A 22,663-nucleotide genomic window follows, 5' to 3' on the forward strand; every position below is an offset into this window, starting at 1 on the left:
TATTGTACTATTTTATTGAGTTCATTAAAGATCATGGATATTTTCATCTTTTAGCTGACTAATGACTCACATTTTGGGCCAGTTCTTCACTCACAGTTTTGAACTTCCATGCTGATGACATTTTAGCATGTGTGTGTGGCAATGGTTGGTTACTGTCTTTATTTGACGAGAATAGAACTGTATATATAAGATGGATTCAGAAGCGCCTTAGCTTAGCTCTAACTTGTAGAATTCCACTGTCCTCAGAGGAACAAGAGTACCTCAAAACAAAACCAAACAATGACTATTAAAAAAATTTAAAAAACTTATTAAATCCTTTAAGATGGACTAATGTGGTTAAGTAAAGGTTAAAGAAACAGAACACAGTGTTCCTTTGCGCTTAGTCTACTGTAGGTGTCAAATTGCATCAGCCTAATTGGCCTATAGTTTTCTTCCACCAGATGGAGATAGTGTATTAGTAAGTTGTCTAGTTCATTTCCTGTATTACTTCTTTCAAGTGGAGTGCCAAACAACAGCTAATCTTCTCTGCTGCCGCTCATATTCACATCAATGACCCACCCAACGGATTATTTTTCAAGTCCTCGGTCTGAAAGTAAGTTTATCTATTTAAATTCCATCATTTGATTGCTTTAGGCGTGCAGTAAGCAAGCTTTTTACTGTGCTCAACTTTAAGGGCCTGCTGCATGTTTCATTCATTGCAAACCGGCTTTGAAAGGATTTTGGTATGCACTCTGAGACCTGAACTCCTCAAGCTTTTGATCAAATCACAAGTTTTATTGACTTCAGTGACTAAAGAAACGATTTTGGTCACATATGTAAAGCTGAAATTGTGCCAGTAACAAACAAACAGGAAATCAACAGCATATGTACTTTATGCTGCTGTTGCATTTACATTCCTAAAGGCAGTCATAGTGTTGTTATACAGTTTTGTCAAACTATATTAACATTACTGTTGTGTTTCATAGTCAGGTTTGTTTGTAAAGAATTAACAACAGAGTGCAGACGTTTTGTCAGATGAAGAGATTATTTTAAAAAGTAAGCAAACATTATGCTTGACTAGTATTTTTTCTGGTATTTGAATCTAATCAATGAAGGCAAAAAAAATCGAGCTTAAAGTTTTGTAAATATTAACTATTATTAGTAGTTTTACCATTTTTATTTTTTACACCTGAAGGTGGCCAGGGCCTACACACCCAGGAGAGCGGGTATGTTCCTCACTCTTTTCTCTTTTATTATCCTTTCAAAACATGTAACCTTTGAATTAGGGCTGAACAATTAAAAATGATCGAAATCACAGTATGGCAATATCCAAATCGCGAGAGCTTCAATTTTTTGATGAAGGTAAAATGTGTTACAGCATATTGACACAGACTTTCTTTTCAGTGAAAATGAAATGCAAAAATTACCATTCCCACTAAAACGGTGACTTATATAACAATTGTAATATCTGTTAAAATAATTGCAATATGTTTTTGGGTTTTTTTGCATATTGTTCAGCCCTACTTTGGATGAGGTAAATTTGAATGTCATGTAATGCATGGCTCAACTGCTGATAGCTGGAGTCATTTTTATGTTAGCTGCTTCCTATGTTTATTTAAATTAATGTGGGGAAAATATGATAATTTGATATGTTCATTTATTTCTCATTAAAGTGCCAGTACCACTCTTGCTTCTACTGTTAAAAAGGGAATATTTTGTATTTTCTAAAGGAAGCATTCTGTTTTTTCATATTACAGCGATGCTGGCCTCTCCTCCAACATGGAGCACACGTTCACTGAAAATTACAGTGAAAGTGCTTTTCCTGTAGCAGATAAAGGCAGCTTAGTGACACCCATTCCTAAAGGGGAACTAGACGTCGTTGAGTGCCCTGTGAGTGTAGGAAAGATCTGGTCACAACCATCACTTTATGGCCATGCTGCTGCTCCATATGCAGACTCACACGTTGTGTCTGCTGATGAGGGGTACATAAAGACCTCCACTCTCACTGTGGTTCAAACCAACTACTTTCCACCACAAGCCACGCTGCCAGAGAAAAGTCTGGAAGAGGAAAGAGGGCAGCCAGATGTAGAGGTCATAGAAGAAGATAGATGCATCACGGAAACCACGATGAACACTGGAGGAAACCTAGCAAAACCTAAAGGTCCACCACTGGTTCCTGGAGAAGGAAGAAAGAGCAGTCCTCGCCGGAAAAGTGCTGCTATCAAGAACCGTAAATGTAATAACATTTCAATTTGTATAAATTTTAAATGATGAATAATTTATTAATTGAACCTATAATATTTTTACACATTTTTATCATAGATAACATGGATCAAAATACACATGCAGTATTATTTAAGTAACTGACACTTAGTGGCTACTTTATTAGCTACAACGGTACAATCTATTGCAATTTGATACAATAGCTCGACCACATATTCTACCTTTACAAAATGTATAATGCTCAGTTATTGACATTGTCAGATGTGTGCAAATTCAAATAGATGTTAAATATTGAGGACACAGTTAAAGATGGTCTTGTAAGAGGATGATTTTATATTGTTGACAGCTTTTAATTTTCCTTTGTCTTCCCTATTAACATACACAAGAGTGGTAAAATATTAGAAACACTATAATGTAGTCCAGTACAAGACCAACACTAACTATGAGCTCAATGCTAAAACATAACTGATTTAACACTCTAAGACTGTGTCAAAAAATCCTGAACATTATAGGCATCATAAAATTAGACATTATGGCAGTTGTATTGGATTGCATTAGATTGAACAGTTGTGCCTAATAAAGTGGCCACTGAGTGTATAATTCTCATGTTATTACTGTATCTCAGTTATGGTATGCCTTCTTGCAGTGTAACGCTACTACTTCATGAGGAGAATACATTTTACATTATATTACTATAATTATTTTGTCTTTTGGTCTGTTATTTCCAGTCTACCTTCTATGTTGGATGGTATGCATACCTGTTCCTGCATCTGAGGGCTTTCCTGGTATGTGGTGTCAGTATGTTGGGCAGTGCATCTCTGTATTTATTTCTTTATTTAGGTTTAATTGTGTTGAATTGGAGCAAAAATACTTTCATTTAAAAGTGTACTCATTGTTTTGGCAAATAATTCACAGTACATTTTAAACTGCTTGATATTTTCCCTATAGTTTCTGCCATAGATGCTCAATGTGCAGCAGACCAAACATGTAAGTTAAGACATTTTGTAAACCTGTTGAATCGACTAAACTGCAGTGATTTTGTTATTTCAAATCTTATCATAGCAAGATTTTTTAAGCACCCTTACTCTGAAATTTTTATTTACTCCTTAGAGCTCTTTAGAACTGTTTGTATGTGTTACTCATAAATGTTTATCTATGTTTTGACCGCAGTTAAATGTTATACCTGCATGGACAAGGTCAGATGCCCAAATTTGTTGGCGATATATAACACCGAAGACACGAGTGTGTACCATAGAGACCTGAATGACACATTTCCAGCGTGTTCTGAAATCTCTCCACCTCCTCCTATGAGCTGTGCTGTGTGTCGTAACCTATCCAAGATCCTTATCATCTGCTCAGATGATGTTGGAGCATTGGAGGTGGAAGATAGCGATGGAGGACAGAACTTAAACATCTCTTCAGTTGGTAAGTACTTTGCTATTTACAATACATCTAAGTTAAAACAGAGCTAAATGGGGCTACATAACTGTTGTTTCAACAGCACTGAAATGACAATATTTTATAGTGCAAAAACTCCTAACTAACACATTGAACTATAGTATGAATGGTGTTAAAATAACAGTTAGGGTTTTCCCCAGGAAGTTGTTTAGCTGGTGGTTAGAGAATCACTTCTGTGAGGTGGGTTGCATCTTGCCACGTGATTGGTAGTTAGCAGAAGGCAGTCTGAACACTGGTCACAGTCAAATAAATTTTCTCTGTGAAAAGGTACATTTCTTCTTTCCCCATAAAATGTAATGTTTTATTTCATAAAAATGTTTTCATTTCTATAATGTTTCTATAATGCTTTTGCTGCTATGCTGCTATTTTAGAATGCAAACTACATCCTCCAAAATGATCATACAGTGGAAACAACACACAATCACTTAAACAAAATAACTTTTATGAAGGTAGGGTTTATTTTAGGTTTGCTCTTCATTAACATTTACAGTACATGTACAATATGCTCTTACTGTGAACAGTGTAATTCAGCATTTGTATACCTGAAGCCTTTTGTATCCCTTGAACAGGTTGTGCCAGCATGAAAGGTTTAGTTGCACAGCAGCAGACCCACGGCCGTGGACATGTTGGAGTATTTATTAGTGGTAGTATGTATTTAACACAAGCACTGACTGTAAATTTAAGTCTGGCCTTGATGGACTGCATTATTTTTTAAAAAGCCATATTTTTTTCTTGACCCAACATGACAGCCACATGTTTTCATTTTGCAGGCCTCTTTTTGATTGTGGTGGCAGCGCTGGTGATCAGTGTAAGTCTGCATGAGACACAGAAGTGATTACATTTTAGGTTTTAAACATTCCCAAGTAAAATGTATTCAGTGCTATTCTAACGATACGTTTTTGATACAGGATGTCACATTTCACTTAATCACTTTACTTAATCTTTTTTTATTCTTTCCTTTTAGTGCTACCAGGAAAAACAGGTAGGTTTAGTCTATTTTAATTTATTCCATTTCTTATCGGAATCTGGTTAATTGCCAAGTAGGTTTTCACATAAAATAAAAAAATCTAAATAAAGTACTGCTATGTCAAGAAACATACATAGAAAAATACAGCAGCAATTTTAAAATTTGGAGAAGTGAAGTTAAGAGAAGAAATGAATATTATTATCATCTCTGTTTTCATAGTTAAATAAATTATTTTGGTACAAAATCATTCATACTTCCCTAAACAGAAGTTCTCACTGTAAGTTGAACAGACACTACACACTCTTAGATCATGTTTTTCTTCTTTTTTGAAATAGGATTGAAAATGGTCAACAGTGAAAAAGACTGCATGATCAAGAAGAAGACAGCAGAGGTCATTCTCTCGCCGTGCCATTTTATTTCCTACGTAATAATCCCTAGCTTTAGCTGCCACATACTGTAGACAGAGAATACTTGTAAAGGGTATTTTATAATTGTCTACTTTTTGGGACAACTGCTTATTTAGACTGATAACTGCAAGTCACAATTATTTCAATTATTGATTAATCTGCTTGTTATTTTGTTGATTGATAAATTAATCTTTTGGTCTACCCCCCCCCCACCAAAAAAAAACATATACCGTCACAATGCCTAAACTGATGTCATAAAATTGCTTGTTTTGTCTGATCAATACTCAAAAGCCCAAATATATAGAGTTTACTTTTACACATACACATGAATGACTAAAGAAAGCAGCAAATACTGGAAGTTGAAACTATCGGGAACTTTGTCCTTTTTCTGTACATTCAAAATAACTGCAGAATAATTCTCTGTCTATCATGTTATCGCTTATTTGACTAATCTGATTCACCTCTGCTTAATGATTATGTTGTTTGAAATTAGTTATCTTTCTGCAAAAATGGCCTAATGAATATGTATACATGCTGTCTTAATAAAAATGATTTTAAACAACATATGGTTCTGTCAAATATTTATAACACAGCCTCAGCTAATCATTGGGGAAGAGGTACTAAGTAAAAGTTGCAATACCACAGTGTAAAGATACTCTGTTACAATTCCTGCATTCACATTTTTGCTTAAGTAAAGTGAACAGCAAATACTACTAAAACACTCATTATACAGAATGACCTATTTTCTGAATAGTATTAGATTATAATGACTTATACATTAAGCTGCTCTATTTACTGACAGGTAGTTTAATCTGTAGTTATTTATTTGTTTATTATATATTGTATTAATAGGTGTGGCAGTGGTGCAACGGATAAGACTGTGCCTTTGGTGTGAGAGACCCGGGTTCAATACCCCACTGTCCATCAACCCATCCACCAATGCATCACTGAGCAAGACACTTAACCCCTCGTTGCTCCAGAGCACGCGACCTCTGACATGTCTAGCAATTTTAAGTCGCTTTGGATAAAAGCGTCAGCTAAATGAAGAAATGTAATGTAATAATTGAATCTACAAAGTAGTGGCGTAAAATGGAAATACTCTAGTGAAGTCGGCTACCTCAAAATTATCTTTGAATAAATGTACATAATTATTTTCCACCACCGTGAATATGATTTTCAGATTACAATTTGTCATACTCTGTCCAGTGAAAACCATGACTCTCCAAATTTGATGATTTTGAATTAAAATGTTTCTGATAAACAAGAGGATTAAATTTTCTTTAATGGATTGAGAAAATGATCCTTCTTAATAAGACTAATTAAAGTATAAAGATAGGCATAGTAGCAAAAATATGTACCTAAATAACCTAAAGTGAAAGGATTCATTATACAGAATGGCCCACTTGTAAATAGTATATGTTGGATAATACTGATTAAACCCCCCTGTGGATTAGCTGGAAAATGCTTCCTCACAAATTTGAAAACGGGAAAGTAATTCTGAGCTCATGAAGAGCTGACTTTTTAAAGATACTTAGTTCTCACAGGACAGCAAAGCTACAAATCTGTGATGATGTAGAATATGATGCATTTCTGTAGATACCAACCAGTATAAAAAGTAGTAGAAATTAGCACAACCTTAAACATCAATAGCAGTAAAATGCACCAAAAACATTAATTTAGCAGTAATATTAATCATACGGGCTAATAGTGAAACACAATGAATACTTTTACTTTTACTAAAGTAACGTTTTTAATGTGGGGCTACTTTTCGTGAAGTAGGCCTAGAGGATCTGAATACTTCTGAACAGTCAATGGTAAATCTGCAAGGTCTCACACCTACAGGAACTGGGACTTCCTTGGTTACTCCTCACACCAACACAGTTTCTATCACTACATTACATTGCATAAATACTACGTGCCTAACCTTAACCTAAACAACATAAACATAACTTAAAGTATTTACCCTAACACACACACACACACACACACACACACACACACACACACACACACACACACACACACACACACACACACACAATTTCGCTCCCACAAACTGGTTGAACATTAACAAACAGTGCTTTGATAACGTTATCAGTGACTGGATCGTACCAACTAGCGGGTGGGTGAAACAAAATCTGTCACATTTCTATCTTAGAGCATAAAAACATGTTGACAAGGTAACGGTTTCATATTTTAACTTGCCCTGCTCTCACCAACAGATCCTTGCAGTCTAATGGATCCACGCCGACCGAAAACACAAAGACAAATCAAAAACACCCAACCCATAACTATTTACAAACCCCTGTGTTTCGCAACCTGTCTGTGAACGCTCACCTGTTGGCTGCGCGGCTGACGTGGGGCGTTCAGGTACTCCCATCGCCTACACACAAAGAGACAAAATGGAGTTGACGCTACCTGGCTGAGGAAAAGTAAAGTTAGCGCACAATATTATGTAAAACCTTCAGTTTTGATCGTGTTTTTGGTTAAAATATAATAAGCCAAATCTACTGAGACCCCGAGGATATAGGATTAAAAATGTTTTGGATGTTAATCATCGCCGCTTTAATGGCAACAGGTAAGTTGGTCTATTTTTTTCCCCAAACAGGGTGGGCCCGCTTCCGTGAAAAGTCCTTTTTTAAATAGTGCGTCCATGGCTGCTCGAGTGTTTATGAAATTTGGCACACTTGTTGATGTTTTTTTGTGTAGTGACTGCTTTGGGACGTTTATATTTAGGCCATATCTATCTTTCCATTTTTCTATATATACAAACACAGATTATCAAACAGCAGTTTATCAAACACGATTTTTTGAACCATATTAATATAACAAAACATTAAGAGTTTGTTCTTGTTTGTAGCTGTTTTATGAACCCTATAATGTTAAAGGTGGGTATAATTTTTTAGTGCCCTGTTCACACTATATATGTTTTATGGCAGAACACAATTATTTGCTGGGTTATAAAAAGATACTATGGAACATGGATACGGAAAGTTTTTACGGGTTGTGGAATGGGTTGACATGTCAATGTGTACAAAGGGGAAAAATGTGATTGGGGAAATGTTGTTGCTGAATGTGCTACATGGAAACCACACATTCAGGGACACCCACACAGTTCTGTTAAATACCAAGGTCTCAGAGGACCTCCAATAAGCATAGCCATCATCATTTAGTGAATCTGAGATGCATAAAATTCAAACAAGACACTTGAAGAATAAATGAAGTAGGTTATAGGGTAGGTATATAGGTAGGGTAATTTACAATTCCACTGTCTATGATTTTAACTGCACTTTATTATGGCTGAAAATATTGTTATATGCTATAATGTCTGTAAACAAAACCTGAACACAGTATATTCAGTTTCATGGTTACTTTGTGTCTTTTTACTTCTTTTTTTTGTGCTAGGAAAAGTTAATGCTGAATGTGCATTCTACCATGAAGGTTTCCTTTAGGGCCTTTACATTTAACATTAAGGCTATGGGGAAATTAGCCAGTGAGAGAGACATTTAATTAAGAAACAGACACTTCCAGGAACACATCTTGCTTGATCTATATTTTTGTCTACGCATTCCATGAAAAGACCGAAACTGTATGTGATGACTGTGAACAAAGGCTAATCAGAGCCTGGTGTAGATTGTTCCTCCTTTCTCAGAAGTTTTCAAGTAGTGTAGTTTGCTGTAATGGACAGGCCTTAAACAGCCTGTCAGAAGTGACTCATCACACCCAGTCTCAGTGATACTAGCAGTGAGGAAATGTTGTTGTCATATACCACACCCTAGGGTTAATGTCGATTTAACAGATACCGTTACACAATATCACAAAATGTGAGTAGTAGTAATAATATAATCCTCATTGTCATCAACCACTCAGCAATTAAAATTTTCAGTATTTTTTATTTCTTTCTAGAGTCCACCATGGCCATTTCGGTCCAGTGCCCCACAAAGAGGTACGTTGTCATCCTCTTCCAGCCTGTAACCCTCAGCTGTAGTTACCAGACAAGCGCCACTCAACCTCCTGTTGTCACGTGGAAGTACAAATCGTTTTGCCAGGACCCCATCCAGGCTGCACTGAATCCCAGCAGTGCAGCAAACATCCTGGCTCAGAACAATCCCAACTACAACCCCAACATTGAGTGTGCCGACAGCCAGAGGACAGTGCGCATAGTGGCCTCGAAGCAAGGAAATGCTGTTACCCTTGGCACAGAATACCAGGGTCGCAAGATCAGTGTCATGAATGGTGAGTTGATCAAAATGTACACTTTACTAGACATCTGAATGGAATTGTATGGTGCGATGTATCTTTGATATATATTTTTTTTTATTTGAGAGGTAAAAAGAGATTTAAAATATGTCATCATTATCTAAAACAAAGTATGCTATGCAGTCAGTAGAAGTACCAATTTAACAAAAGAGCTGCAACGATTAGATGATGAACAGAAAATTATTTGGCTACCATTCTGATAATCAATATATTTGATCTTTTAGTTTCCCAAATGTGAGAATTTGCTTCTTTTCATTTTCTTAACATAGTTCCTCTTCTTAATACAGTAACATGAATATCTTGGAGTATTTAATGTTGGTGGTTGAGTTTTATTCCTTCATAGAATTTCATAATTCATGATTAGAATTTCCATTTGAACTCGACTGTAGACAGTAGATCTGCTTTAAGAAACTGAATTAGCTTGAACATGTCCAAGTAGGACAGGAAGGACTGATGTTATGTTGTCACAGTCATATTTTCAACATGTGCAGTTAAATGCGGGGGTGGCATAAGTAAGAGGAACATACAAAGAGAAGAACCATCCTGAAAGCAGTGCATTTATTGCAAGTGTTCCCTTGCTGCTTTCCCACATGGAAGATAAATGAGAAAAGTATTAACTTAGAGGACAGGAATGTGCTGATGCACTGATATACTGCTGGTGTAGACTGATCAACCTTTAAAACAATAGCTATCCAGTAAAGCTGTCCAGTATAGTTTAAACTGTCACCATGCATGTGAAACAATATTGCCTTTGGCATTGTTACCATATTTGTTTTCTTAGTGTCACTTTGATACTGTTGAGAAAATCACTTAAGTACTTTCAAAGGCCAATTTGCAAAGTCTTTTACAGGGCTGAAGAAAAGTTACTGTGTTGGTACAGTAACAATGCCAATACAACAATAAAAAAAAATGTAGAGATTGCCACATATTAATACAGTATTAAATCATCACACAAATGATGTCAACACAATGAGACATGAATGAGTGTGAAAGTTACCAGCCTGATCTTATCCGAGAGTGCATTTCAAATATTTGGGGTTTTATTGACCAATGCATCATCACCCTGGGATTTGTTGATAAATAGAGATGTTGCCGTTACATAAATTGTTAAAAACCTGCATTAATACTTAGTACAAAAATGCATGTACTATATCAACACATTTGGGTGAGAAAAATGCCAGATCTGCTTCCTTAGGTCCAGAGTGAATTGTTGTCACCCTGTTGACATCTGGTGTGCATTTAAAAATAATTCTTTCACCACTATCACTCCCACTCAGGGTGGACCTTCAAACAAAAAGGGCCATTTGCTTAAGTTTCATTTTCGCACACCCTGTATCCAGAGCAGAGAATGTTTCTTGGCAGCACACAAGCATGAGCACATTGCTGTACAATGCTTTACAGTAATCATAACAGTACCTGTCTGCTCCATGCATGTGTCTTTTATCTATTGGCCAGATCAACCTAGCTTTTTTACAAAGACATTCATTCAATTTTCACTGATAAAAATGTGGGAAACGTTTATTAGAGGAATTAACAACAGCTTCCTAGTTACATTTTATAAATTTGTGTGAGTTGACCAAGTAAAGATTTGTGCCTTGTTTAAAAAAATAAAAAAAAATAAAATAAAAAAAGGCAAGCTGAGAAAAACACTTGTTTCCATCAAGACCAAGACAGCACTGAAACTCAATATTAGAATTGTAAAGATACAGTGAGGCTACAGTGGAGTTTGAACGCAAAGAGAACTCAGTGTGGAAGAATTCACATACACTCAAAATGGGCAGAAATATTTGAGTCATATTTTTTTATGAAGATGTCAAAATACTGGACTGGATTATTAAGATCCACCTATTATAAGATTGCAATGATAGTAAATAATAATAATAATGTAGCCATTTTAAAACAAATCAACCCTGTGGATCTATTGTCTCTCACAGAGGCAGACCTGAATATAGCTCAGACTGCATGGGGCGACAGCGGTGTCTACGTCTGTTCTGTGGTCTCTTCCCAGGACCTTTCAGGAAATGGTGAAGACTACACTGAGCTAATTGTACTCGGTAAGTTACCTCTGTAGGCGTATGTGGTCACCTTCTGACACATGAATTTGCTTCTTTTTTTTCTCTGTTTCCCCTTTCTTCACGTTCTTCCTTCCATTCACACATCAAACTGCACATAAGGTTTGCAAATAATTAAGAGGAAATGTTTCAAATAAACTTGGTCAGACAGATTTTGCAAGTGGCTGATGAACTAGTGTGTGGGCAGTTGTTCAGTCAACAGAGAGGATACTTGCCACCATCCCGGTTCTGAATAAGCTTTGGAGGCATTCGTTGTAGGCAGTAAAATTAGGCCGATACCACTTTAAAGTAATTGTGGCTTTATCTTTCTTTCACAGAGAGAAAGTCAAATACTACTGACCTCCTGCCTGGCATTGACTTACTGGTTATGGAAGGTAGTACAAGCCCCTTGATTGTGGCTCTGTCTTGTTTTAGTCCCATAGAGGAGGTGTATGAATGAACTTTAGTTATGAATGAGATGAGATTAGCAAACATTTCTTACCCAAAACCTTCGCTGCATTGCTTGAGGTCTCCCAGGTTGTGTGTTTTTGTATTTTTACTTCGCTGAACAATTTTGTCCTTAGACACACAGTAAATTTTATGGCCAAGATCAAACTCAAAGAGCACAATTACAGACAAAGAAACTATGGCATCTTGAGATCAGGCCCCTGTATTTAAGATACAAACATCCTGTTGTGGTTGTAAATGTGAGAAAATAATGATTAATTCATGCAAACCCAACTGTTGTGCTTGTGTTATACCTCACTTACATCCTCAACTTTCTCTACTTTACACTCCCTCCTTATCTGCCTCCACTTCTTTCTTTATTATGGCTCTGCTCCCATGTGTGACTTTCTGTAGCTGCCTGGTTGCAACAAAAGGGCATTTAGCACATATTTCCTTATCAGTATACACAGACAAATAATGTTTTTACACTGTTCTCTGCTCATGGAGTTTCCATTATAGTTGATTCATTTGAACGAACAGTATCGCCCTTCCCATTGCTGTGTTTATCTCTTTGCTGAGTGCATGTGCTGCCTGAACTGACTTGCAGAGGCAAATCATGCCCTGGGTACAAGGTCAAACCAGCTTTACCGGTTTGATAAAACCTTTTAAAAAAATATCCAAGCTACCACTGTAGCCAACTTGTTTTGTTGATCTGAAAACTCAGTAATCAACATGAGAGTTACCCAATGATTTACCAAGATTATTTACATTTAGAAACAAAAAGCAGCATCGCTTATGGTTAGAGGTGCCCTTGGGTGTGTCAAGCAACAAACTGCTACTTTCTGTTCTCCACAGATGTTTTGACATTTCACTCCCTAGTCCCTAGTGTTTTTTTCAACTAAAACAGTTGACAACAGAACTGTGAAAACAAATTACTTGATATAACTGTATCTAATGCACCCTCTGCTGGCCCACACAGACTGGCTTCTGGTTGTTTTGGTGACTTTGGGCTTCCTGTTGCTGCTGATCCTGATTGGGATCTGCTGGTGCCAGTGTTGTCCACATACCTGCTGCTGCTATGTCAGATGCCCCTGCTGCCCCAACCGCTGCTGCTGCCCACAAGCATGTAAGTATCAAATGGAAGTAAATTAAATTGCACTCGTAGTCCTTCTTTTATTGTATATAGCCTATGTCTGGTTATTGAACTTAAAGTTACATAGGCTTAAGCTTGCTACACTGAAATGTGTCTTTCCCCGCCCTCGCTGCTGCATAGCAGAGGGACGTTTGCCCTGCCTGCATGAGCCACTCTGCTCTGCGCTGTTCTCCAGTTTGTTTATTTATTTATTCTGAACATGTCGAGTGTCCAAATTGCACCAAACGCGACACTGCACTCCGTTGCAGCAACATACCCACCACGTGTGAGGTCGCTGGAAGAACTGTTCTTGACATAATTGAAATACAAACAGACAGACACACTTCCTGCCTTTTATTAGAGAGATGAAAAATAGTTTAGTTGAAAAACATGTCCAAGAAAGGGAAAGAAAAATCATAACACACATTCTTACCTTGCGAAATACTAATCCAATCTCCAAAGGCTTTCAATGGTGCATGTCACACTGTGTTGATCATGTGTTGACTATGGCGGTCTCATTACATTTAACAAAAAAAACAATCGGAACTACAAAAAATGCCTTAAAAGTGTTGTTTTCACGGAACTACAAGGCCGGTGTTAAACAATGTCAAACTATACCCAGTTGTAAATCTTACTGCAGTTATTCATATCATGTAGTGTACTTAATTTTTGTGGGGGTGCAAAGTAAACATAAATGGAAACACCCTGTCTGAATTTACCTACATCTCATGGTTTACTTCAGCTCTGGATTGTTCATGCAAATCTGCCTCACAAATTGGGTTCAGCTTATTTATTCATTGTAGACCATAGTCTACAGTAGACCTAACCACAAGTTAGAGAAAGCATAATTTGAGTCATTATCACCAAAAGAACGATTACACTCTATGAAACAATCATTAATTTTCAAAGCAATAGTTGTCTATTTTGGGAAATACCTTTCTCTGCGTTCTTGCAGAAAGTTGGAAACCACTCCCATGTCTGTACAGTAAATGTGAAACTACCACCAGCAGCCAATTGGCGTAACTTAGCATAAAGACAAGGAAGCAGGGGGAAACGGCTGGCAACAGCACCTCCAAAGCATACCAACAAATTATATTTTGTTTGTTTCATTTGTACCAAAAGTTGTGTTTTTTTTCTAACTTTTTTCATAACTAGCTGTTATGTGTAGACATGGGAGTGGTATCAGTATTCTCTTCCAGCTCTCAGCAAGAAATAAACAATTAAGCCAAATCTTTGAACTATTTCTTTAAGTTTACCGTTAAAATTTTAATGGTCTTCAGCAGTTGTTGTTGCAACCAAAGCCAAATGAGGTGTTTTTCTGTTCCACACAATCATAATTTTGCTATCATGTTTTCATTACACTTGTAACCAACTGTCTTTCAATATTTTTCAGTGTACGAGGCAGGGAAAGCAGTGAAGAAAGGTTTGCCCAGTCAGTATGCTCCCACCCTCTATGCTCCCAGTATGTATGCTCAGCCAGCATACAGTGGCCAGCTAATGGGCCAACCTGGTATACCTATGCTTCCTCAACCCAACGGAGTTGGGTATCCACCTCCCCATAATGGTTACATTCGTGAATATGATGGCACCAGCTCACGTGAGAGACTTGCATTAAAACCACCCTATTGTTATTTCCAACATGTTTTGAGAGGCAGCTGCTGAGTCATTTCTGTAGCAGTTGTTGACTTCAGGTGGCAGTTAACTGAGAATATGAGTTTCATTATGAGCTCATATCATTTCCTAGCTAATTTGTTTTGAACTTTGTTGAATCTTTTTTGAAATATGCTTTGTTATGTCTATGCAGTTGGGCAGGGATCCCAGGTGCCTCTGCTGCATGACCAAGACGCTGGAGGGGACCACAGTGAGTAAATTGGAGGGCGGGGGGACAAACACTTACAGGGTTTTTCCAGGCTCAAAGAGAATCGTAGGTGGTATGATCCTATACATGTACACGTGTAGCTTGCCTTTAAATGGCTCAAGCAATGTAATTTAAGAGTTCTAATAATTACCTGATTGTAGGAAATTTTCACATGAATGCATATTTTATTGAAAAATGAAATCAAATACAACATGAAAGCTAATGTGTTCATTTATACAGTTAACAAACAGCAAGATGTTCAAATCAAATCAAAAGTAACATAAGCTCTTGTTTTCATTTATAGTACAGGGTCCTCTTGAAGAGTAGCTGATGTGAATACCTGGATATTAAATGTTCTCTCCAGTGGTCCCAGTAATATTTGCGAAAACCATCAAATATTAATCAACGGAATTACAAAACATTATTTACACATGTTGCTCTCCTGTTTTTGAAGCATTTGAAAGTAGTAAAAAAAGATTTTATTTTTAAATAATATCCTCTCACACTTTTACAAGATAGCTTATCACCTTTGATTTAATGTATTGTGCAGATCTGTTTGAAGTTTTGTATTTGATAAAGTGGGGAAAAAAGTTGATTTAAAACCTTACATTTCAAAAAAGTAAACAGACACACACTGGCTTTGTAGTCGCGAACAAAAGTAACGGAGGCGGCGTAATCTCGTAATTCTCTATGCGGGAAAAACCCTGACTTAATTGGAATGGCCGCCTTTATATTTCCTGTGTTGTAGCTGCAACACAAGACAAGCCCATTTACAGAAATAATTGAAAAGTATGTTTCCAATGTGGTTTCTCATTAGTAAAATTCTTAAATGAGTTTCACTCAATTAAATAGCTTTTTTGCAGTGTGATATTCCACTTAGTCTATTTATATTTTTGATTTCTTTTTATTGACCTATGTTGCCCCCCAGTTAAACTTTTATTTATATCATATTAATAATTTAAGGTGATCAACAATAATAGTTTTGATCAAGGAACTTTGGTATTTGGATCAAGTAGCTAATGGAAAATGAAGTGTATCAGATTTAATAGCTACAGCTGTTTTCAGTGTGTGGGATATATTTAGCTAAATATAATACCCCTCATCTTTTCACCAGCTCGCAGTGGGTATCGTATCCAGGTGGACCCTGATGGGAACGCTACACGTGCTATTTACTATATGGAGAAGGAACTTTCTAAATTGGACCCATCTAGACCTGCTAACTTCAACCGCTGTGAGTGACTCTGCTATTCTGGACACAGTTACATGCCAACTGTGCCCCAGACTACTGTGGGAGAAAATAAATCAACTTCTTGTAAAAGTTATCAAGATTTGCCTTCTAACTACTGCCTGTGTTTAGATTAATTTTATTCAATTCTATTTTATGAAGTGAGGGATGACTTCAAGGGGTATATGAAGGTACATCATAAAACTCAGGGCATTGAACATGATGAAAAAAAAAAACATACTCAGCATTTTTAAATACAAATGTTACAGCATCAAACAGCGAAAACGATATGTAGAACAATTAGGAAATGAAACACTTGCTATATAGCAAAAATAGCAACATCAACATAATAGTTAGTTAACTATTGTTATGGATTACAAGAGGCAACACCCTTAAAGATCACTGTGGTTAAACAATAATAGGATATGATTTTAGGATTCCTTTAAATCAAGCCCTTTTTAAAGTCTGTCACAACATAACAAATGGTTAATATTCCTGCCGATTAAGACCTGCTAGATTAACAGACATTACAGCCACTGAATGAATGAATAGGGCACAAACATTAAAGTATGTGTGCTTACTGTGGACGTGTGGCATCAATTAACTCCTATAGCATTCTTGACTGCAAACAGCCACAGTCAGTGTGTTTGATTTCACTTTACTGACCGTGTCAGGCTGAACTTGAATTATAACTATAATATTTTCTTATTCTTTCTGTTACAAAGCTGAATAAAATGAAGGTGGGAATGATTTTGATTGTTTTCCAAATCTGACACGTTGGACATATTCGCTATTAGTAACCGTTAAGCAGTACGTAATGTTATGTGTACAACAAACGGTGAACTCTTTTCGCTTTTACACAAATGGATAGTCAATTCATCTATAGCCAGGTTTCAGTTTTGATTGTTTCCAACACTGGCCTGAAGTGGCTGATGACGATTGTTACAAGCTTAAACTGTAAATTATTGCCAATAGCTTTTAGTTGTTAGGTGACCAATATTGTTAGCAATGTGCAAATGCAAATTGCAACATTCAACAAAAAAATTGCACATGAAAAGTGAATATATAGTATTGTATTAAAAAAAGGAATCATTTCTTGTATAAATTTATAATTTGTGATTTGGGTAATTTTGGTAAAATCCTTCAGTGATCAGTGTCATTCTCTTATGAGCTCCATTATTCTTTAGTCTATTGTGGTTTACATTTTTCCCAATTACTATTTAAAATGCAGAAGTTTGCCGTTGGAAGTTTCTGTTTTCAATTCAGGAGTTCTGACTTTTTACCCATATTCACTTTATGGAGAATCTTTGCATTCCATTCAACTCTCCAGTGTTACCATGGGGAGGCGTTAAGCTTTTGTTTTGGCTTTATCCTGCTAAATGTCCATGTCTTTTACAGACCACAACCTGTAATTTCCTGATGGATAGAATGAGGAGTTAAATTAGACAGGAGCAAAGTAAATATATATTTCCTAAACTCCCCATGTAGAAGGCCTATTAATCCCGTCTGAATGGGGCATTTTATTTCTTTGGGTTTTACTTACCATCTCTTCTTCTTTATTTTTCCTTCCTCAGTGGATAACATGACTGAAGTCAGTTCCCTGCATGAGAGCTTCGATACTCGAGGCCGCGGAGTTCGTTCCCAGCCGCCAGCTCTGGCCACAGTCTATGACCGCGATGAAGCCATGAGCACCATCAGCAGTGTTTCCCAGCAAGGCCACCGCCATGATGACTACCCGCCACGTGGTGGAGGGTACATGGGGGATCGCGTACGTGCCCGCTCCATGGATGACCTTGACGACATCGGACGGCGCATTGGCCGTGATAACTACCCGCCACACCGTCGCCCAGATGAACCCAGAGGCAGGAGAGGGTGAGTCCTGTATCCTGCGCTTGTTGTCTAGCTCGGTGCACTAAGCTTTCAAGTTTCGAAGACTGTCCACATTTCACAACTGAAAAAGAAAACTACTAAAACTGCTACTTTATGTATGTGTCTTTTTTCTCATCAAGCAGACTGATCTTTAACAAAACAAAATTTTAAGTTTTAATTTAATTTACGCTACGCCTATACATGCACACTTGATGCCCCCTACCTTGAGGGTTAGGGTTACAACTCTGGATTTATTCACCTACTTTAAAAACATTTATTAAAAAACATTAAAATGGCATGATCCTCGTTTCGCTGCGAAGCTTCGACTATGAGATTAACAGTCGAATCAAGCTCCGCCCATCTAAGCATTGAATCTTCGACTATTCGGGGTCAGCCCTAGTAAGTATAATCAAAATCTTGACTTGGTCATATTCCGCTTTTGTGCCTAAAGTGGCAACAACCTACACTTCAGTAACAATGCTATGATGCTTCTTTTTGTTTCACCAACTGGATGAGCCAGTGGTGCTGGCAATAGCTGATATTGGGCAAAATGTAATACTACAGTTTTTTAATAGAATGGAAAAAGGTTTGCTTCTCTAAAGCGGACTGAGATCAATAATTGAAAGATATTTCCTAACCCTGGACGCCGCGTTACGGCTGTGCCACGGCTGCCGTAGCTAATCGCTGCCATTGTAGTCAATGCTTGTGCTCACACTAGAAACGCTGCAGTGCGTCCCAGAAGAGTCCCAGAAGCGGCTCTCTGCTCCGCTGCACGGAGAATAGGCAGCTGGTCTATTTTTGACGGAAGACGCGTTAAGCAGCATAGAGCAGATGAGCCGGGCAGGAAGTCAGACACAGAAATGACAAAGAGAATCCGTTCAATTATCATAATAAAATACCTTGTACAGACAATTAAAACAGACCAGAAAAGAAACAATTTAACTATATAGCCTTCTTAACCAGACCTGCAGGAATTGGGGGGGAAACTGTTCAGAGTGTGATCGGTTGTAGAAGCACACAAGATGACAAATATACAACAATATATGCAATCACAATAATAACAAGTCAACAACGTGGGGCGGGCTTAACGCTCCGCTGCTGAAACACTTCTGAAACGCTTCCTGTGTGAGTTGACGCCGGGCTGAGGACGGGTCAAAACCGTGGCGCAGTCGTAAAGCAGCGCACACGCCGCCTGAGTGTAAAAAGGATGTTTTTAAAACTGTGAAATTGAAATTTGTTTCTACCTCAAAAATCCAGTATCAGCTGGGCTAACCTCTCTAATCATATATGTACAGTAGATGCACCTTAACTTACAGTTTATTCATTGCATGTTACTTGGAACATTGGAAACTACTAGTAGTAAGTATGAAATTATAAGTATAAATTTCATTTGTATGCATCTAGATAGACAGATAGATAGATAGATAAAGAGACATATGCAGTATATAGATATATATGAAAAATTCATTACACACTATATTTATTTTGCATGTCTCATCTCGCTTTCCCCAAAGCGTCGGTGTTTCTAGCTGAGTCTCTGCATAATGTTTGGGGCTTACCAGACAGGTCGTTTGGCTTTCCCTTCCGCTGATTTAATAAAGGTGCTCTCCCTAAAGCTGAAAAATGCGTCGGTGTAAAAATGCTACCAAGATCGTGATTTTTTTTTTTTTTTTAATATTTGAGGCTGAAATGAAAGAAAGAAAAGTCTCTGATGCTTGACCCTTATCATTCACATTCCGGAAGGTGATATCGTGCTGGTTAAGAAAGCTTATAGAGTTTACACATTTTGTGGGCTGCACACACATGCAGCATGTAGCTTAACCCTCAGATGCAGTCCAGTTAGGTGACACCGACAATGAATATCAACTGTGCTTAAAAATTTACAATGAGGTTTAAGTTATAATTTGAACTTGTCATAAACTCTATTTATCAGCTAATCGAATGATGGTTGCAGAAGTGCAACCCCAGTATGCTTCTGTTTTCCCCTCAATTTGCTGCTCTCTGTTTCTGTAGCTCGGATGATGGGTGGAGCAGTAGTGCCCGCAGCGGCAATGGCCGTGACTTTGATGACCGCAGGCGTCGTGACTACTCCCCTGATGATCGTCGCAGAGGAGACGGAGGTGGCCTCCCAGGGAGACGCAGCCGCAGCCGTGACGATCTGATGGACCTGGAGAGGGCTCGCCGGCCTGATGTCGGTGCCAGAGGCATGCGAGATGATTATGATGACAGCATCTTGCGAGAAGCCATGGAGAGGAAGAAGATGGGCGAACAGCAGAGAGCGCGCAGCCGGGATCGACTGAACAGCGAGAGCGACCGCTCAGATCGGGGGAGGGTGTCACGTGGGCCCCCGCCACTTCCTCACAACCCACCCTCTGGACATCCCGGCCGGCGTGATGACTTCCCACCTCCTCCACCACCACCATACAGTGATGATGAAAGTATGCCATCTTCAAAGAAAAGTAACCTCCGCAAGGTATGTCATACCAAAACTCACATTCTCAAATACACGTGCTGGGATTTTCAGAATGACTATTAGATACAGGAAGTAAAGCCTGTGGGCAGTGGGAACCTGAGTATTGTTTTTAGAAAGAAACTCTAAAATTCAAAACCTATCCTTTTTAAGTAGGCTATTTTAAGTTTCACTAAATTTCGTCAGTGGTAAGATTAAAGGATAAGGCTGGTGATATTCTTTATTTTCCTTATAGTCAACAAATTCCATGACAGGACATTAAAGTTTTGTCTGTGCAGTCAAAGCCTAATAAAGCTTATCCTTCTGGAATTCATTATTGTCCTAAAGCTATCAAAAGTGTGTGTGTGTGTGTGTGAGAAAATGCGATTGTATTTGGATTTATGTTGGTTTTTTTCCCTTTTCATTTGTAAAGTTGACACGGCTTTTCTTGTCTTACAGAATGGAGCTGTGAGTCGGGAGAGCCTGGTGGTGTAAACCCAACCATGATGCTTTGATCCATTAAAAGAATCCATTTAAAATGACCACCTAATTTCTATGACTGTAAATATTAGTCACTGCTAATTTGCTGTGCTGATTTTTATGTTTCATACTTTATAGTAAACTTATCATGAATGATGCTGAATGTGTATGTATAATTTTCAACAGCAAAGAGGTGCACAGATGAAGTGTGTGTGTGTGTGTGTGTGTGTGTGTGTGTGTGTGTGTGTGTTCATGTATAAAACATTGTGGCTGCCACAAGTGCCTTAGAGTGTACAGAATTTAACTTGTAGATGTTGACGAGTAAACGTTTTTAGATTGTTTCAACTTTTTAAACTTTTGTGTAGTTTCAGTTAGCTGATATAGGTACTGATATAAATTTGTAGGGGTCAATAGACTTTTTACTTGTGTTTGTGTAATTACATACATTTAAAGGAAATGATTTTATCTTTGCTTTTAGTTGTGATGGTCTGCTCAGTGCATTTAGAAACCTGGTGAACAAAAAAGTCTTGGTTACAATTTGTCTTTGAGTACTTACATTTTATTTTTTGTCTTCTTTTTTTACACAAAATTTCAGTTTTAACCTGCAGTATATTGTACAGCCAACCAGTAATACAAATGCTTATTGTGTTGTGATGAAACCTAATTTTACAATAAAGGTCTTTATCAGGCCATTTATTTTTGACTTGCAGAGTTTTACCACTAGATGACACCACAATGTTATTCTGTAATTTAATGGCACTAGATTTTAGCAATGTTGTTGTTTTGGACCATAATAATAATAATAATAATAATATTATAATGCCATACAATAGAAATAAGACTTAAGAAAAGATTTAAAACAGGCCACTGAGTTTGCCTGCCTAAGATCTCCGGGCAGGAAGTTCCACAGCTGAGGGGCCCAAACAGCAAATGCCCAGTCACCTTTAGTGACAAGACGAGACTGGAACCATCAGTAGAGCCCTGCTGGAGGATCTCAGGCATTGGTCCTGCTCGTAGGGATTTAAGTCACAGATATAGGCAGGAGCCGGACAGTTCAGGGCTTTAAAAACAAGTTGTGGAATCTTAAAATCAATTCTAAAACTCGCAGGTAACCAGTGAAGGGCAGCGAGAATTAGTGTGATGTGGTCACTCCTCTTAGTGTGAGTTAGAAGCCTGCCTGCAGCATTTTGAATGAGCTATAGTCTATGGATTTTTCCCTTACTAATACCAGAATACAGAGCATTGCTGTAGACGAGCCTTGAGGAAATAAAGGCGTGGATGACCTTCTATAAGTCAGCAAAGGAGAGGCATGTTCTAATCTTTGTTAGCTGTCTCAGCTGGACAAAACACGACCACTTTGTGCTATTTTGGTCACCTGAGCATCAAAAGACAGCTCTGAGTCAAAAATGATACCAGGGTATCGTGCTTCTTTCTGAAATGTTATCTGAAAGGACACCCAGGCTAGTGGTGAGATTATTATGGTAGCTAGTGTTTGGTCCGACAGGGGTAAATACAATTATTTCTGGTTTTGTGCAGTTTAATTGATGTAAGTTATTAGTCATCCAGACAGAGTCTGTCAGGATGACTAATAACTTGCATCTTGTGACGTTTTGGTTGCAGCAATTGTTCACTACTGTTTGATTTGGAACAGTAAAATGACAAAAGAAACAACTGATCAACTAAACACTGAGGAAGTTCAGATGGTTTATTATTGGGAGTTCAGAACAGACTTAACTTTGATGTTCCTCTATGTTTTATTATATCCTTATTTTAATTATACAATTCCTACTTTGATGAAAAGGATTAGCCCTTCAGTTTACCGTCAGTATTGGCATTCATGCAGTGGAAACCCCGCACC

At 37.7% G+C, this 22,663-nt stretch overlaps 2 protein-coding genes across 10 annotated transcripts; both read left to right on the plus strand.

Annotated features, from left to right (window-relative positions):
* Positions 1 to 42: 42 nt before the first annotated feature.
* On the plus strand, positions 43 to 5,596 carry LOC123967582. 7 transcript variants are annotated; one of them, XR_006824287.1, is made up of 10 exons: positions 43 to 144; positions 498 to 592; positions 1,175 to 1,205; positions 1,737 to 2,215; positions 2,931 to 2,987; positions 3,151 to 3,189; positions 3,373 to 3,627; positions 4,230 to 4,468; positions 4,625 to 4,642; positions 4,963 to 5,596. XR_006824287.1 is itself a non-coding variant. In XM_046043684.1 (10 exons), the coding sequence occupies exons 1-10, from the start codon at positions 550 to 552 to the stop codon at positions 4,966 to 4,968; spliced, it is 1,044 nt and encodes a 347-aa protein (XP_045899640.1). In that variant the 5' UTR covers positions 471 to 549; the 3' UTR covers positions 4,969 to 5,596. The 7 variants fall into 7 exon arrangements, 5 of the variants coding, with proteins under 5 accessions (XP_045899640.1, XP_045899642.1, XP_045899638.1 ...); XM_046043684.1 differs by lacking the exon at positions 43 to 144 and having other exon boundaries at positions 471 to 592; positions 4,230 to 4,307; positions 4,431 to 4,468; XM_046043686.1 differs by lacking the exon at positions 43 to 144 and having other exon boundaries at positions 471 to 592; positions 4,230 to 4,304; positions 4,431 to 4,468.
* Positions 5,597 to 7,265: 1,669 nt separating this feature from the next.
* On the plus strand, positions 7,266 to 21,508 carry lsr (lipolysis stimulated lipoprotein receptor). Of its 3 annotated transcripts, none has more exons than XM_046045147.1 (11): positions 7,266 to 7,612; positions 8,941 to 9,270; positions 11,229 to 11,348; positions 11,684 to 11,740; positions 12,772 to 12,918; positions 14,318 to 14,521; positions 14,729 to 14,785; positions 15,897 to 16,013; positions 17,582 to 17,879; positions 19,890 to 20,349; positions 20,785 to 21,508. In XM_046045147.1, the coding sequence occupies exons 1-11, from the start codon at positions 7,573 to 7,575 to the stop codon at positions 20,818 to 20,820; spliced, it is 1,866 nt and encodes a 621-aa protein (XP_045901103.1). In that variant the 5' UTR covers positions 7,266 to 7,572; the 3' UTR covers positions 20,821 to 21,508. The 3 variants fall into 3 exon arrangements, with proteins under 3 accessions (XP_045901103.1, XP_045901105.1, XP_045901104.1); XM_046045148.1 differs by lacking the exon at positions 7,266 to 7,612 and adding an exon at positions 8,150 to 8,269; XM_046045149.1 differs by lacking the exon at positions 11,684 to 11,740 and having other exon boundaries at positions 7,269 to 7,612.
* The last annotated feature ends 1,155 nt before the right edge of the window (positions 21,509 to 22,663 follow it).

This window comes from Micropterus dolomieu, linkage group LG03, assembly GCF_021292245.1.
Source record: "Micropterus dolomieu isolate WLL.071019.BEF.003 ecotype Adirondacks linkage group LG03, ASM2129224v1, whole genome shotgun sequence".
Lineage (NCBI taxonomy): Eukaryota > Metazoa > Chordata > Actinopteri > Centrarchiformes > Centrarchidae > Micropterus > Micropterus dolomieu.